An 18,279-nucleotide genomic window follows, 5' to 3' on the forward strand; every position below is an offset into this window, starting at 1 on the left:
TTATATATATATATATATATATATATATATATATATATATACACATATATATATATATGTATATTGATATAGAAGTTAATTTTGGAAAGAAATGTAATTTATTTCAGATACAGTTCTTCCTATCTATGTAGCCTTGCATGTAATGCATAATTTTCTAATTGTAAGAAAACAACTTTTAATGCTTGGGCTCTATTTTTATTTGTACATGTGTTATTTCATTTTTAAGAAAAATATATTAAGCAACAAGCTACATAATTTGTTGTCATTCTCATCTACACTAAGCATTAACATCTATCATAAAAACTTCTCTAGAGTAAATATAGTTATTCTACTTTGGTGATCATAATATGTTCATACTGTCTGAGTTTTTTAAATGCTGTTATATTAGTGAATAAACTGTAATCATTTTTGAACAAACTTCCCTAAATCTGGAGAATTCATTGTGGATTAGAAAAATGTGTGAATAAAGGGAAACCTTTTAGGTCCTTATAAGTGACTCATTTGTAAATATAAATTAAAAATCATTTAGACCTTTATAGTTTCTTAGTTCTGAAATGTAAACATTGAGCAGTTATAGCCTCATTCAAGTTACTCTTGAATTTATATATTTCTTCAGCAGTGATTGCTAAATTATAGTTTGGATTATAATTCAGAATACCTTATGGAACTGGGTTAATCATCAAAGAGAAAATGGGAAAATTGAATAGTTTAAAGGATGATGTTAAACAGATGAAAATTATAAGGCTAAATATCTGTCATTTTTATCAATACATGGCCAAATGTAATGAATTTTAAAGTAGCATGAGCTTAGGTTTATTCTTAATTATAAATTCGTGTGAAATGCTAGACATGACTTTCAAAAAAACTTTACTCAGAAGTCATTTGATTTTTCCACTTCAAATCCAGGTAACTATTCCTTGGAGTTTGGGGCTGATCATTTTTCAAGTACTTTGCCACCTTATGATGCATTTATAAATATGTTTATACAAAGATGCTAAAACAAAAATGGAACAAAAATCCCTCAGACAAACATGGAGTTTATTTTCTGTTGGCTTGCTACTTCTTTATTCTTTTCCTTTTTTATTGGATATTCTCTGCATTTACATTTCAGATATTATCTCCTTTCTCCAATCTCATCTCCCCTCCCCCTCCTATTGCCTCCATGAAGGTGTTCTCTCTCCCAACCACCCTCTCCTACCTCAGCACCTTTGGGAAAACATGCCTTCACTGGACCAAAGGCCTCTCCTCTCATTGATGCCAGACAATGGCTTGCTACTTCTTGGCATGGGAAGCATGGTTAAGATATTCAAAGACACTTGATTTAGCAAAACTAATTTTCCTCTTGCTCGCAGATATGAAATGCAAATAGTTTCTTGATTATGAGATGGAGCATGTATCCCCTTCTTCATCTTAGTGCTGGGACCCAGGCTGGCTTTATCCTATGCCAGTACTAATGGGAATAGTTTGATGATATCACCTCATTTTGGGCTGACATAAGTGTTATCTTCATCAACAGGCCTTGACATCAGACTGTGAAGACCAAACAGTCATGGCAATAACCTGAGGTTTTTTTCTAGGTTGAGGGACAGGAACCATCTATGAGATCCCTTTGGCCCGTAATTAAAGAAAATGTAACCCATTCCCATCACTGAAGGTTTTATTTGGTGGGATGTGATACCTGTGTGGGGGCAGTGACTATTTAGATTCCTTTCATATGGGCATGTATTTTAGGAACCTTCTATAGTAGTAAATTTTCATACAACCCTGAAATGGCTCTTAGTGTTAGTCATTTCTCCCCTTGCTCGATCATTTGTCCTTCTCTGCCATTGCCCTCCTGATTTAATCCTAATATAGTTTCCCCTTTATCTCTCCACAACACTTTATTTTATTACCCTTTCTTTTGGAGATGTTATTCATTCTTTCCAACCCTCCCCCCAGTCCCTACTTGGTATCTAACCTCTGGTGATTTGGATTGTAGCCTACATATTGAAATATTTAAACCTAACATCGACATATAGGAGAAAACGTATACCAATTGTGTAGGTTGCAGCTTTGCATAAATGATATTCTTTGCTTTGCAGTTTCATGAGGCATTTATTAATTGTTGGTCTTGATGCCTATGCTGTTGGTGTCCTGTCTTTTCCTGAACCGATGAGTTTAGTTCTGTTCTCCACTCTCTATTTTAACAGATTCAAGGTATTTTGTCCTATGTTGAGATTTTTAATCTATTTGGAATAATTTTTTGCAAGATGATAAATACGGATCTGTTTGCATTCACATACATGCAGTAATGCAACTTGACCAACATCACATTGGTTGAAGTTGCTGTCTTTAGCCAGTATGTAACTGGTTTCTTTGTAAAAATGTTCATAGGTGTGTGAACTTATGTCCATGTCTTCAGTTCATTTCCATTGATCAACATGTCTACTTTTCTGCCTAAACCATGTTGTTTTTTATAACTATAGCTCTGTAATACAACTTGAAGGCTGAAGTGATAATATCCCAGAAGAGTCCTTTTATTAGCTATCCTACATTTTCGTATTTCCATGTGAAATTGAAGATTGTTTTTTCAATGTCTGTGAAGAATTTTATTATGGTTTTCATGTGTATTGTATTGAATCTGTAGATTGCTTTTATTAGAATGGGCATTTTCACAATAATAACCCTACTGATCCATTAGTAAGAGAGATTTTTCCATCTTTTCATGTCTTCTTCAATTTCTATCTTCAGTATCCTACAATTTTTATTATGCAAATCTTTGCCTTGCTTGGTTAGAGTTATTTTAATATTTATTTTTAGGCTATTATAAAATACACTATTTCCCTGATTGCTTTATCAGTGTGTGTGTGGGGGGGGTTGTATATAGGAAAGAGTGATTTTGTCTGTAATTTTGAATTCTGCTACTTTTACTGAAAGAGTTGATAACCTGTAGAAGTTTCCTTGTGGAGTCCTTAGGGGCTTTATGTATAAAATTAAATCATCTGCAAATAAATTTACTTTGACTTCTTCCTTTCTTATTAGTAACTCTTTGATCTCATTCTGTTGCCTCATTGCTCTAATACTTCAAGTTCTGCACTGTATACATCCGTAGAGAGTGAATATCCTATCTTGCTCCTGATTTTAGTGCAAATGCTTTGATTTTTTCCCCCTTTAAAGTAATGTTGACTGTGGGATTGCTGCGACTTGCCTTGGTTATGGTGAAGTATGTCCCTTGTACCCATTAGCTCTCCAGAACTTTTATCATGAAAAAATGTATTTTTAAAAGACCTTTTCTGCATCTAATAAGATGACCATGTTGATTATCTTAGTCTGTTATATTTGGTAGATTGTGTTTATTGATTTGTCAGTGTTGAGCCATCCTTGCATCTCTGGGATGAAGCCTATGTGATAATGGTGAATAATCTTTTTGATGTTTTCTTGGTTTCAATTTGTGAATATTTCATTGAGAAAATTTTAATCTTTGTTTATAAAGGATATTGGTATATAATTTTATTTTTTGTTGAGCCTTTGTGTGTGGTTTTAGTATCAAGGTACTACTGGCTTCAAAAAAGAATTAGGAAATGTTCCTTAAGTTTCTCTTTTCTGAAATAATTTGAGGCATATTGCCATTAGTTCTCTGAAAGCCTGGTAGAATTCTGGGCTGAATTCATCTGGTCTTGTGCTTTTATTGGTTGAAAGATTTTAAAATTACAGCTATTTCATTAGAGGTTATAAGGTTGCTTAAATTGTTTACTTCAATTTGATTTATATGTAGATTTATGTATCAAATAAATTCTTCCATTTCGTTCAGTTTTTCCAGTTACTTGGGGTACAGATTTTTAAAGTATATTCTTATGAGTCTCTGTATTTCCATGACATATTGTGATGTCTACCTCTTATCTCTAATATTATGTATTTGAGTCTTCGCTCTTCATCTTTTAATTAATTTGACTAAGGGTTTGTCAGTCTTGTGTTGATTTTCTCAAAGAATCAACTCTTTATTTCATTGAGTGTTTGTATTGCTGTCTTTTGTGTACATCTCCATTGATTTTTATCCCTGTGTTTGATTATTTCTTGCCATTTATGCTTCTTAGTATTCTTGTTGTTCTACATCTTTCAAGTGTGTTGCTATCTTACTAAATTGAGTTTTTTCAATTTTTTTCTATATGCTCTTAATACTTTGAATTTGTCTCTTTAAAATGCTTCAATTTTGTCTCATGGCTTTAAGTCTAGTGTGTTTTCATTTTCATTCAATTCTAAACTGTTTTAAAATTTCTTCTCTATTTCTGTATTGACTCAATTTTATTCATTAGTGAACTTTGAGCTTCCATGAGTTTGTATACTTGATATACAGCTTTAATCCATCGTAGTCAGTTAGGATACACACTGTTGATACTTGGTCTGTGTCCAAGTATGTGGTCAATTTTTAAAAAATGTTCTAGTTCCATGAGAAGTATGAGTAGTGTTTTGGGTTTAGATGAAGTATTCAGTAGATATTTGTCATTTGATTTACAACATTATTTTACTCCACTATTTCTCTGTTTAGTATTTTTTTCTGGAACACTTGTCTGTTGAGAGAGACATTGTTGACACTATCACTGTATGGGGCTCAATATGTGATTTTAGTCATAGTAGTATTTTCTTTTATGAACTTGGGTTCCCATGTGTTTAGTGCATAAATGTTTAGAATTGCAATATTGTCCTGGTGGAGTTTTTCTTTAATGACTATGTAGTACCCTTCCTGTCTTGAACTAGAAACAGCCAACAATGTGGGTTGTTGTGTTGATAAGTGTATGATGTTCCATTTTTACTATACTTGCTATATTTCTCTAAAGCTGCATTCTTCTTGTCAGAACTAGGGGTAAAATTGCAAATGTCTATTATTTTATTTTTTCTGTGTATGGGGGTTTTGCCTGTATGCTACACATGTGTCTGGTGCCTGTTGAAGCTAGAAAATGGCCTCAAGTATCCTATAACTGGAGTTGCAGATGTGGACCAACATGCGTTGCTGGGAACTGAACCTGGTTCTACTGGAAGAGTAGCTGGTGCTTTTAACTGCTGAGATAGCTCTTCAGTTGTGATGTTGTTGATTAAATAATAACTTTTAAAATATTTCTAGAACATTACATTCTATAATAATGTTTTCCACATAGTCTTCTTTTATTGTTCCTTCTAGTTTCACAAATACAAATATACAATAGCATATCCATAAAATATACTAGGTTTCAAGAATAGCTTAGTGAAAAGTACCTAGATACTAAATGACTAATCTTTAATAAAGTTGGCTTTGAACTATAAAAGCATACTTGGGGATTGGTATGCAAGAAGAAAAAATGAAAACAACTACCACAAGAAACAGTGGCTTGCTAAAGCATAACTTTTAAAGTAGAAAAAGGAAAAATGAGATTTCTATTCTAGGCTGAAAATTATATATACTATTTTTAAGTGCCTTATATGAGAAAAATGTTTTAATTTTGATGTAGCCACCTCTTGTCATTTCATTGATGTTGTTTTATGGCTGCTCAGTAATGTTATCTTGGTTAGGAAAGGTCTTTTCCTTCATGTTCATATGATATGTTCATTTATTTAAATCTTCTTTTATATTTTTAATTAAAATATAATTTAAATAAGGAATTTTACTTTTCCCCAAATGTATAGCCAATTTCTCTAGCAGAATGTACCAATCTTCTCTTTCAGGGCAATTTCAAAGGATTGATGTTTAATAGAATATTTGCAAACTGAGCAAGAAGTTTTTCTTCGTCTTCAGGTTTCACTTTATCAAGTATATACTAGTTGTTGACCATTTTTTCTTTCATATGCATTTTAGTTTGTCAAATATCAGTTTTTAAATCCCATAAAAATTTTAAATGAGATTGAACTAGATTTATATGTTAATTTAGGAGAATAGCAAAATAGTCTTGGTTTTCTCATCTAAATTGTGATGTAGCCTTCCTTAGTTATTTGGTGTTTTTATACATTCAGAGAAGTTTGCTACCTTTTAAATTAAAACTATTCTAGATTGCTGGGTTTATTTTTATATAGTTTATTGTCTTTATTAATTATGAATGGAATTTTTATTCCAGTTTTAACTTACTTTGTTGTTTATAAAGAAGTTACTGTAAACCCCTCTTAAGGAACTTGATATGTATTCTATTTTCAGTTAAGTTTCTAATAATAATACTTTCAATAAATTTCTTCTTATAAATCCATGACTCTATTAATTTTATTTATTTATTACATCTGTTATGAACAAAATGAACAATGGTTTATTGCTAATAATGGTTCTCGACCATTACTGGGACTACTCCTTGAATTTCATTGTTGATCATAATGGTTCTGAATTGTTCTAATTATAGCTTCTTTCTTTGAAATTACTTAATTGATATACCAATGCTTACATTTGTAATTATTTTATAAGTAAAAAAATGAGAATTTCTTATTTATGTAACAAAACAGTTTGGGAAACTAAGTTCAAGTTATCATTGGTAGTATATGAGTCTTAAATGTTTTCTTCAGAACTTTTGGAAAAGAAAATTGTGTATAAGATTTTTTATATTTAATGAAACTTTTAAAATTAGTTTATGGAATAACTTGTTTTTAGATTTTCCTATTAAAGTGTAATTTTTGCTTTAAGAAATTTAAACCAATTTTGGAATCCTATCAGTAATTAACATTGTCATTACCTAACCTTTTGGACATCTAAATCTATTCTGACTTTGTTTATGAATTTCATGAAAACAATTATTGATATTCTTCTTGAAACTCATAAAGTATATCTGAAAAGACAGGGACCATTAGACAATTAGTAGTGGAGCCAAATGGTATTTTTAAAATTGAAAACATATTTTCATTCACTATATTTTTTTCCTGCTTTCCCACATCCATCCAGATCCTCTTTACCTCCCACATTCTCTACACCTCTATGCCCTTTCTTTCTCTTACATTAAAAAAAAAAACTCACTAAACTAAGATGCCACACACACCAAAGCACATGCACAACACACACACACACACACACACACACACACACACACACACACACACACACACACACACACAAAATATAAGACCATAAAATATAAGCAAAAAGACCCCCAATAAAACAAAAAAATGTTGTATGTTTTTTAAGCTGAGCATTCAACGTAGCATTGTGGTCTTGTGGGCTTTTCCCCATCCAATATGGTATGTTCTTTGGTCTCATTCTTGCTTACCTCATGCTTGGGCAGTCATGTTGGTGAGAATTTACAGGTATAGAGTTTAATGTTACTAACAGACACAGTCTCAAGGTAAAATTACTGATCCTCTGGCTCTGACAATTGTTTTGGCCCTCTTCTTGTAATATTCTCCGATCCTGGAATGTGGAATACAGTTTTCTGTAGTGGTCTCCATCTGTTGCAGAGAGAATTTTCCTAATGAGAGGTTAAAACTATACTTGTTTGTGGGTATAAGAACAAATGTTTATAAATTATTGTTAAGTATTATGCTGGTATAGTAAATTAGTGGATATACATTCTCTTCCAATAATCACAAATTCACTAGCAATGAGTAGTTTGTTGTTCCATGCCTAGCATTGGAAACCCAATTTGTTGAGATTGTCTTAAGTTCAATTAAAGAGCTGTTGGTTACTGCCAAGGTATGTGTGCCACTACTGCACCCTTAGCATTGTTGTGCCATACTGGACAGTTTAGGAATTTGTAGGCATCATAGCTTGGTAGGACTATTGGTTTCTTCCCACCTTTGCAAAGAGCTTCTGGTACAAATAACATTAATTTAACTAAACAGCTTATATGTAATATAAATATAAAGTATATAAATATATAAATTTAGGTAATAGAATTCATAAAAAAGAGAGCATGAACTTCAAGAAGAGCTGAGTGAGATATATGGCAGAGTTTGGAGGGGGGAAAGTGAAGGGAGAAATATAATCTCACAAACTAAAAATAAATGAAAAAAATGTATAAAGCTATGTCAAACAGAAGAGTATACAAAAAGGAGCATTGAGCTTATTTACTGTTTTGGTTGTTTTCTGAGACATATTAGTCTGTATTTCTCCTTATGTTGACCAGACTGGCTTTGAATTAATTCATGTGACCTGCCTGCCTCTACATTCTGAGTGCTAAGATTAAAGGTATGCATCACCATGCCTCACCAAAGGTTACTCTATTAAAGTTCCACTATTCCTCTGTGTGGTTTTATGTCACAAAAATAATTTTGGCTGTTGTTGTTCCTCCTTTTGAGATTTAAAGTCATCATGAGAAGTGTTGGAATTCACACACACACACACACACACACACACACACACACACACACACACACACACCATTTTCTAGGAATGACATGACTCAATTTTGAATTAAAAAGTAAGGTTGCACCTTAGACGATTTATCATTTTTAGCTCATACTACTGAGAGGTCAGGATTATAGTGCCTTATTCACAACTCCAAAATGTTAACAGGAACTTAAAATTGCCATAATTATTATTGAATGAATCATATTCCTCTTTAAATGGCTTTTAATCTGCTATAACGATTGGGAACACGTTTCCAGGGTGGCTTATGACAATACATACTTAATTATATTTCTCATTTTCTTTCTTAAAACAAAATGAATTCTAAGTTCATTAAAAATGTTTTCTAGTCCGATAAAAATACATTGAATTCATTAGCCTGCCTCTTAAAGTTGTCGTAAGGAATAGAAAGACATAGTTCAGAAATAGAGATCATAATTTAGCATGGATAAAGCTCTAGTTTCAATTCCTAGAACCACAAAGTTTAAAAATGAGAATTGTTATATATATTTAACATTTTTAGTAAAGGAGTATTCATATATAAAATTCAAAAGCCAATATTGATTTAATTTATATTAACTTAAGTGTATTTACCAGTATTTTCTATAGATTTTACTATGATTGGTTTTTGTGCATATCAAGTCATGCTTTTACTTGTTATGCTTACAATATCTGCCAGTTTTCTTAAGGACTTGCTTGTAGCTACTCTTTGTTGCTTTTACAGGTCCATTTATAACTGTTTTGAGCAAAGGCCCCTGTAGAAGGCAGTGGTATTATGTTTATATGTATGCAAATCTTATATCCCTCAGGATCTTTTCATTAAAATTCACCAATGGAAGAATTTGGGATTTGATCAAAACAAAAACTCATGAAAAGATTGTTTGTACAGCTGCTTTCAAGCAAGGACCAAAATCTCATAGGAGGGTGAATGAATACATTGTTGCTGGGCCAAGCTTAGAAATTTCTTGAGTAGTGTTTTATAAAATATAAAATCATTACATATGTTGGATCTTTGCCCTTGCCCTCACATCCCCACATTCCGTTGTCTTTCCCTTCTTCATAAGCATCTTTCTTGAAAAAGGATGATTATTTATTTTTTAATGTTTTATAGAGAAAAATGGTCTTCTGACAGGGTCACCCTCCTTCTCAGCTTCTTCTAGCTTTTCCCTAATTCAGCCGCAGGGGTCAGCAGCTTTTCTGTCCATTGGTTGGGTAATCTATGCATTTTTAGAATCATTTTATTGGATATTTTCTGTATTTACATTTCAAATGTTATCTACTTCCTCAATACCCCTCTCCTCCCCCACAAATTGTCTCCAGGAAGGTGAACCTTCTCCCAATCACACTTTCTACCTCAATGCCTTGACATTCCCCTACATTGGGAAAACATTCCCTCACTGGACCAAAGGTCTCTTCTCACATTGATGCCAGATACTGTTATCCTCTGCTACATATGCCACTGGAGCCATGGGTCTCTCCGTGTGGACTCATTTGTTGGTGTTTTAGTCCATGAGAGTTGTGGAGGATTTGGTTGGTTGTTAATGTTGTTCTTTCCATGAGGATGCAAATACTTTCAGCTCCTTCAGTTCTTTCTCTAGCAACTTCATTGGGATCCCTGTATACAGTTCTGTGGTTAGCTGAAAGCATGTTCAGCTGTGTTAGTATAATTCTGGGAGAGCCTCTAAGGAGACATCCATATTTGGTTCCTGCCAGTAAGCACTACTTGGCATCAGCAATAGTGTTTGTGTTTGGTGGCTACATATGGGGTTGATCCCAAAATGAGGCAGCCTTTCATTTCAATTCCTGCTTCTCTATTTGACCTGGTATTTCCTCCTGTGAGTGTTTTGTTCTCCCTTCTAAGAAGGACTGAGGCATCTATACTCTGGCCTTCCTTATTTTTGAGCTTCATAAGGTCTGTGAATTGTTTCTTGGGTATTCAGAGCTTTCTGCGGCTAACATCTGCTTATCAGTGAGTGTATACCATATGTGTTCTTTTGTGATTGGGTTACCTCACCCAGGATGATAGCTTCTAGTTTCATCCATTTGCCTAGGAATTTCATAAAGTCATTGTTTCTAATAGCTGAGTAGTAATCAATTGTGTAATGTACCACACAACTCCTGTATCCATACCTCTGTTGATGGACATCTGGGTTCTTACCAGTTTCTGGCTATTATAAATAAAGCTGTTATGAACATGGTAGAGTATGTGTCCTTGTTATATGTTGGAGCATCTTTGGGGTATATTCCCAGGAGTGGAATAGCTGGGTCTTCAGGTAGTACTATGTCCAATTTTCTGAGGAACTGCCAGACTGATTTTGAGAGTGGTTGTACCAGCTTACAATCCCACCAATAATTGAAGAGTGTTACTCTTTCTCCACATCCTCACCAGCATCTGCTGTCACCTAATTTTTTGATCTTAGCTATTCTGACTGGTGTGAAATGGAATCTCAGGACACAATTAGGAGACCAAACCTACGTATGATCGGTGTAGAAGAGAGTGAAGACTCCCAACTAAAAAGCCCAGTAAATATCTTCATTAAAATCTTAGAAGAAAACTCCCATAACCTTAAGAACAAGATGACCATGAACAAGTAAGAAGCCTACAGAACTCCAAATAGAATGGACCAGAAAAGAAACTCCTCCCAACACATACTAGTCAGAACACCAAATGTTCAAAACAAAGAAAGAATACTAAAATCAGTGAGGGAAAAAGGACAAGTAACATATAAAGGCAGACCGATCTGAATTACTCCAGATTTCTCAAAGATTATGAAAGCTAGAAGATTCTAGACAGACTTTATACAGACCCTAAGAGAACACAAATGCCAGTCCATATTACTATATCCAGCAAAACTCTCAATTTCCATTGATGGAGAAACCAAGATATTCTAGGACAAAACCAAATTTACACAATATCTGTTTACAAATCCAGCCCTACAAAGGATAATAGATGGAAATTTTCAACACAAAGAGGGAAACTTCACCCTAGGAAAGTAAGAAAATAATCTTGCTACAACACCAAAAGAATAAAAGCACACAAACATAATTCTATCTCTGATAACAAAAATAGCAGGAAACAACAATCACTATTCCTTAATATCTCTTAACATCAATGGACTCAATTCCCCAACAAAAAGACATAGACTACTAGACTGGATACGTAAACAGGATCCAGCATTTTTCTACTTACAGAAAACTGATCTCAGAGACCAAGACAGATACTATCTCAGAGTAAAAGGCTGGGAAAAACTTTCCAAGCAAATGGTCCCAAGAAACAAGCTGGAGTATCTATTCTAATATCGAATAAAATAGATTTTCAACCAAAAGTTATCCAGAAAGATAAGGAAGGTCACTTTTTACTTATCACTGGAAAAATCTATCTAGTCTTATACTGTTATAATAAATATTTATTGATTCTTTTGTGTTGTTATATATTTATTAATTGTATGTTTCAGCCTCATACAAGAATTTCTAGGTAGTTAGAAACATAAGCCTAATTATATCTAAGAGTTGTATTAATGATTATCATTATCCTATTTCATAATGATATAATTTTTGTCTTAGCCCACCCCACAACAAAGAACAACTCTCTTTTCCCCTTGGACAAGTGTTCTTTTATATCCATTGTTATTTCTAAGCAATAGAAATGTAAAAATCTCAGAGTCCATTCCAGACAAAATAAACAAGAATCTGGTTTAAGCAGATGTCCAGATTATGTATAGGCACATATTTTTGAAAACAGTGGGAAATAATTGTCTTGAGTAATGAGAATTATTTTAAAGATATTTCACAAACTTTAGGTGAAGTTAGGCTTTCAAACTATCTTATTTGTGTAATAGAGTAAAACATCTGGCAAGTAATTTAATTACTTGATATTACACTAAGTTAAACAAATATAAATGTGAATATCACTACTTATATTTAAAGCATTCTACCAGGAACAGCTATGGGATTAATATATGCTTTTTTCTAATTTTAAATTCTTACATGTTATAAAAGAAATATTTTTAGCTCCATTTCACTTTTAATGATCAGTATAACAAATGATTGCTTAGTGACTAGCAACAAAATATATGTTAACTAAAAATTAAAATTGGATGTTATTTTAGAAACTGCTTCATAGTCATAAAATTATGATACCAGAAGTTCTTTTCTTTTTTTTTGTTTGCTCCATGAGATTATTGAATAGTTAATAACACTGGCATTCATTTGTCATAGGAAAAATTTGTGTAGCAGAGGATCTGGTTTCAAACTCTGAAATTACGAATAAGATTTTTTTCATGTTAAGGAAAAATCATAAAAGATATATTGAGATTTCGTTTAGTAATGGATGAGACCATTTGTTTCTGTAGTTACTTTATGTCAAGATTATCTATTTCACTCAGAATTAATGAGCCTGTTAAAAAGATTAGTTCCAACCTAAAGGTAAAATTTACCTCTATATCAACATACTTCTAGATGTAGCATTTTAAATGAAATTAATACCATTTACCACATTTTCTGTTGTTTGTGGTTTCTTACTGAGGAGAGCATGGATATAATTCTGAATGATACATCCTATTGATAGGTCTTTTCATTCACTAGGTCTACAGTAGAAAGGATTATTAGTAGTACTGTTAAATTAAATGTCTTAAAGACATTTTTAGAAAATATGCATACTGCAGTTTTGCAAATATGCAATTATGGCTGAAACTGCTGACCCAGTGATGAGACCAAGCTGGAAGGTTAGTTCCTACCAGATTATCCTCTCTTACAGAATGCAACATCGTTACTAATGGCTACTCTATGTATTGAAGCTGAATAGAGTTTTTTAGAGTATGGGTCTGAATAAAATCTTTAGTCATTCTTTCATTTTCTCACAGTTTCCATTAATTTTCTCCAGTCTAGAAGCAAGGTCACTCCCCTTCCCATCTCCCCTCTTGGGGGATTTGTTAGTGTTGTTTGTAGGATTCCATGATTCATGTGCTTTTCTCTCTATAAAATATTAGCTCCAGGAAGAAAAGGACTATGTCTGATTCTGTTTACCTTCTTATTCATACTGCCTAGAACAGTTCCTGGCCAACAAATAGGCAGTTAATAATTGGTTGTTGAATGAATAATTAAAAGTTGGTGTCAGGACTTGGAAAAGTGGTAAAATAAGTATCCTGATATGGGAGAAAGGCAAGGAGTTCCAAAGGGGAATCATATAGAAGTGGATAATATAGTAAAAAATGGAAGATGCAGGAAGTAATTTAGAAAAGTAGTTTAAATCTGAAAAGAAAAACGAGCACACTGGGGAAATGTCATATTCACATAAGATTTCAATGTTTTTCTAGAACTGGTCCTCCTTGGCGAGCATATTCTTTCTTAGCAATCTGAGATTCCTGATTAATATTTTTCTATACTGTTTATTTGAAATACATCTGAATAGCATTTTATATACTTCATCATTCTTGAAATATATTTACACTCAATATTGATTAGATATTAAATAACATTTATTTATAATAAGCCTTATCAAGATACATTTGGTTACTTTTTGAAATATGAAGATACAGGATATATATATGTATATATATATCATATTGACATAATATAAAATGTTCTGAAATTTGAATACTATTGCCATCGGTAGTTTTTGCATAAAGAAAGAAATTTGTACTTTTTGTTCAAGACATTATATTCATTTTATCATCAGTGTAGTCAAATACCTGATCACAATGACTTAAAGTAAAAAAATTAATTTTATCTTACAATTTAAGAAGCTTCTCTTTTGGAATAGGGAGATCATTTAGTAATTAAGATAAATTTGCTCTTTTTGCAGAGGACCCCAGTTCTATTACCCATACCCACATGGTGTCTCAACACTGTATGTAATTCCAGTTACAGGGCAATGATTCCCTCTTCTGGCCTCTATCAGCAAGGGCATTTGAGTGGTCCACAGATACACACACAGACAAAACACCTTTGCACATTATAGTGTCTGCCTCTGTCGATTCTACATCATGTTAAGGTAGAATATCACCAGGAACCTGTGACAGAGATTGCTTCCTTATAATGAAAATGAGGTAAAAAGAACAGAGAAATGACTGACATGAGATTAAGCCACTGAAAATCCAGACAACCAGTGACCTGTTTCTTCCACCTAAGCTCTGCCTTTTAAACTTTCCAAAGCAGGATTCCAAAGACTCTCCCAAAACATTGCCACCAGTTGGAGACCACATTTTCAATACCTGAATCTTTAGGGGAGGAAACTTAGTATCCAAATATGACACACATAAATATTCTCTTGCCTTTTAATTGCTAAGTTACCCCTCATCATGCTAACTGTCTGGCTTCTGTTTTCATTGTTTTAATACACTTTGTCTAAAATCACTGATGATTTAATTGTCAAGCACAGGACAGTTTCATTCCTTATATGAATGGGATGCTGTGTTTGATTTACTACTTGTCTTTCCCAACTACTTTGTTGTCAGTTTGCTTCGAACTATCTTTTGTTCTCATTATAAATGAAGTTTTCTGTAGCTATCTTTCGGTCGTCTGGCCCATTACATCTGTGACCTCATGTACTTTCTCCAGAACATACTACCCATTTTTTTTTTTGCTTCCTTCACTAATCATCTTAATACATCAAATTGTAATACTCATTTTGCTTACCTAGCTCAGCCTTTATAGAAATACGTTTCCTAATGTCTGTTGTATTTATCTTTCTATTACTAGTATCCAGGGCTGTGTGTTTCAGCATCTTCCTTATGTCGATGACGTGAACATTTGCATTTTCAAAATAAAATTCCTGTTTTTCTTTGTGACACTATCACATATTTAGTATACACATTTAGTACAGAATCTTAAGGCATTTAGCATACATTTGTAATTAATAGTATCAATGTAAACATCATCCAGAGAAGGCCTCACCTGGGGATCCATCCCATTTGCAGCCACTAAACCCACACACTATTGCTGATGCCAATTAGTGCTTACTGGCAGGAACCTGACCTGGATGCCTCCTCAGAGACTCTGCCAGCATCATACAGATATAGAGGATGATGTTTGCAGTTAACCATCAGACTAAACATAGGACCCCAATGAAGGAGCTAGAGAAAGAACTGAAGGAGCTGAAAGGGTTTGCAACCCCATAGGAAGAACAAAATTATCAAATATTTAAATCTACCACAGCTCCCAGGGACTAAAACACCAACCAATGAGTTCACACAGAGAAACCCATGGCCCAAGGTACATATGCAGCAAAGGATATCATTGTCTGACATCAATGGGAGGAGAGGCCTTGGGTCCTGGGAAGGCTCTTTTTCCCAGTGTAGGGGAATGTCAAGGCACTGAGGTGGGAGAAAGTGGTTGGGAGAGGGAGCACCTTTTTGGAGGCAATGGGAAGGAGAGGAGGAATGGGATTGGGGGAAAGGGATAACATCTGAAATGTAAATGCAGAGAATATCCAATAAAAATACTTCAGAAAGACATTTCCAATAAACCTTCATATACACTGATACAGTAGTTCTAAAGTAGTTAGGTGGGAGTCTCTCATTTTCTTACACTCATATTCTACCTAGATTTGCACTGACCGTTTCCTTATTTCCTCTCTTTCTCCATTTTATTCCCTCTATTTCATTAGAGATAAATGAATCTTTTCTACATATATTTTTTAAGCATCAATATCTTAACAAAAGAAATCCAAAGAGCCCCATATCTTGCAGGTATCCACTTATTGCCCTCCACTCTTATTGTAGTCCGCTTTGAAGACTCCTCAACTCATTCACTGCTGTCTTATTCCACCACCTTGAAAACAGCACCCATAAAGAGAAACCATAACAGCATGATATATTCCCTTAATACAAGCCAAACTTTCTTTAAATAATGAGTTTGTCATCTTCCAACAGTATTTTTCTTTCTCAACTGTTATGTGCATATTGATGAGGGTTAAAATTATTTCACTTGGTGCAGCAAAACAAAGATAATTATATGCTGTCATGAACAAGACTGCTTTTAGGACTAACTTCATCCCCCCACTTGGGGCTATGCATCTCCATTATAGAACTTTCTTGTTTTTGTATACATGTCTTAACCATCGCTTTTTTTTTCTTTTTGCTTAGTATTTCTACTTACTTATATTTCTTGCTAAAATGTAGTCCGTTGGTCGAATCCTTTCTCATTTTTTAATATAACCAATACCATCTAGATTGTGATAATTATTTCATGGTCTTGATAATCCTTAGCTAAAATTATGGAGATGTAATCATGATACTCCAATTAGCCATCTGTGCCAGTCTACTTCATACATGATTGAACCTAGCACAGTCTGTAGCCTGAACAGTCACTTATTAATTGCCATGGATAATTTGGAAAAAAATTTTAAGAGCGTGAAATTCAGTGTGATTATATATTTCTGAAGTTGAGTTAAATACAAATGATAGTGGATTAGTGAATTCATCACACCTTTAAAAAATAGAAGAAAAGCACTTAGACTTAAAAAGGATGACAGAAAACATAAGATGGAGGAAATCAAAAAAATCTTTAAGATAGTAAAATTTTAAATACAAAAGGAATCAGTGAATAGAAATTGTCTGAAACAGAGTACTCAGTTTTGGAATTATTCCGGTGATAGAATATAGTAATAGAAGACAGAAGTCCAGAGTATAGGAAGACAGATTCACATTAGGCTTATGTAGAATGAAGGGGACTCCTCTCTCTGAAATGGTAGTAAAGTAAAAGAAAAGGTGTGATGCACATCACTCTGAAAGTAGGGGGGACTGTTTATATTCATTATTCTGAATATTTGTCTGAAAGAAAAAAGAATAGACATAAAAGTAGGAACCTAATAATGAAATGTATGTGTATATATATATATATATTCCACATGCAGATTGAGAATAAATGAATGATTTGACTGTTTCAAAGTCCAAATGGAATCAGATTGTGCCATAGTAGTAGTTATGGCTTGCTTTTCATCTGACTATTATTGATTGGTTTATTTAAACTGTTTTCTTTTTTATTCTGTTCTTTCTAATTTCACTTTGTAGGTCTTGATGACTGTTTGCAGCAGTACATTAAGAACTTTGAGAGGGAGAAGATCAGTGGAGACCAGCTGCTGCGCATTACACATCAGGAGCTAGAGGATCTCGGAGTCAGCCGTATTGGCCATCAGGAGCTGATCTTGGAGGCAGTTGACCTTCTGTGTGCACTGGTAAGGACTGGAACTGTCTGAAAAGGAGACATTTAATGTCTCTTTTCCACTGTCCACTTATATGTCTTTTTTCCTTCTCTTCTTTAATAATCTAGATATAGGTGGAAAAAATTCTCATTTTTAGCTAATTACAGTGTTTGTATACATCTGTAAATTTTTTACATTAATGCTAAATGAGAAAGAAGCTTAAAATCAAGTAGTAATATGTTTCACCATGGGAAAAGCAAGTTGAAGCTTAGCTAAGAGATTTTGAAAAACGTTTTATGGTTTGTGAATTTTCTATCAAACACACCAACCCCACCTATCTCCTGATCCCTTCATACTTGCCCTACACACTTACATCCTCCCTGCCTAATAGGAAAAATTCTCATTGTGGAAGTTGTAGTGCATCACAGTGTGTCTTATGCTATGCCCTTTTGTCCACACACTTTTCCTTGAAAATGTTTATGGCGATGAGCCATTGGTCTGGTTGTAGACCTCTGCTACCCTATCAATACTGGATCCTCACTGGGACTCCTCTAAGATATTGTTACCTGGGTCATGGAAATACTGCAGCTTTGGATCTATAGGACCAGCCTCTTCACATGGTCTAGCAGTTCATAGATGGGGTAGATGTTGTGGTGGGCCAACTCAAAGCCCTGGTTCTGGACCTGAGAGCTATGTGAGTTTGCTTAGCCCACCAGCTCCCCCACTCCCACACCACCCGGGGCAAGCTTTCTAGCCCTGCCTTGGCTAGCTCATCCAGTGCCAGGAATGGACAGAGCCAGTTTTCAGCTAAGGGACATTTTAATACCGGTGCTTTATATGCACAATTATATGTAGTCACTTGTCAAATCTA

At 33.9% G+C, this 18,279-nt stretch overlaps 1 protein-coding gene across 4 annotated transcripts in view; it reads left to right on the plus strand.

Annotated features, from left to right (window-relative positions):
- Positions 1–18,279, plus strand: part of CNKSR2 (connector enhancer of kinase suppressor of Ras 2) — a gene marked incomplete at its 5' end in the record, with an annotated part of 252,528 nt that overhangs the window by 27,272 nt on the left and 206,977 nt on the right. For all 4 annotated transcript variants that reach the window (XM_080910443.1, XM_080910444.1, XM_080910445.1 and 1 more), the window contains one exon: positions 17,278–17,441. In XM_080910443.1, the coding sequence (XP_080766569.1) occupies positions 17,278–17,441 (164 nt within the window). The remainder of the gene's footprint in view (positions 1–17,277; positions 17,442–18,279) is intronic.

This window comes from Micromys minutus (genome assembly GCF_963924665.1).
Source record: "Micromys minutus genome assembly, chromosome: X".
Taxonomy (NCBI): domain Eukaryota; kingdom Metazoa; phylum Chordata; class Mammalia; order Rodentia; family Muridae; genus Micromys; species Micromys minutus.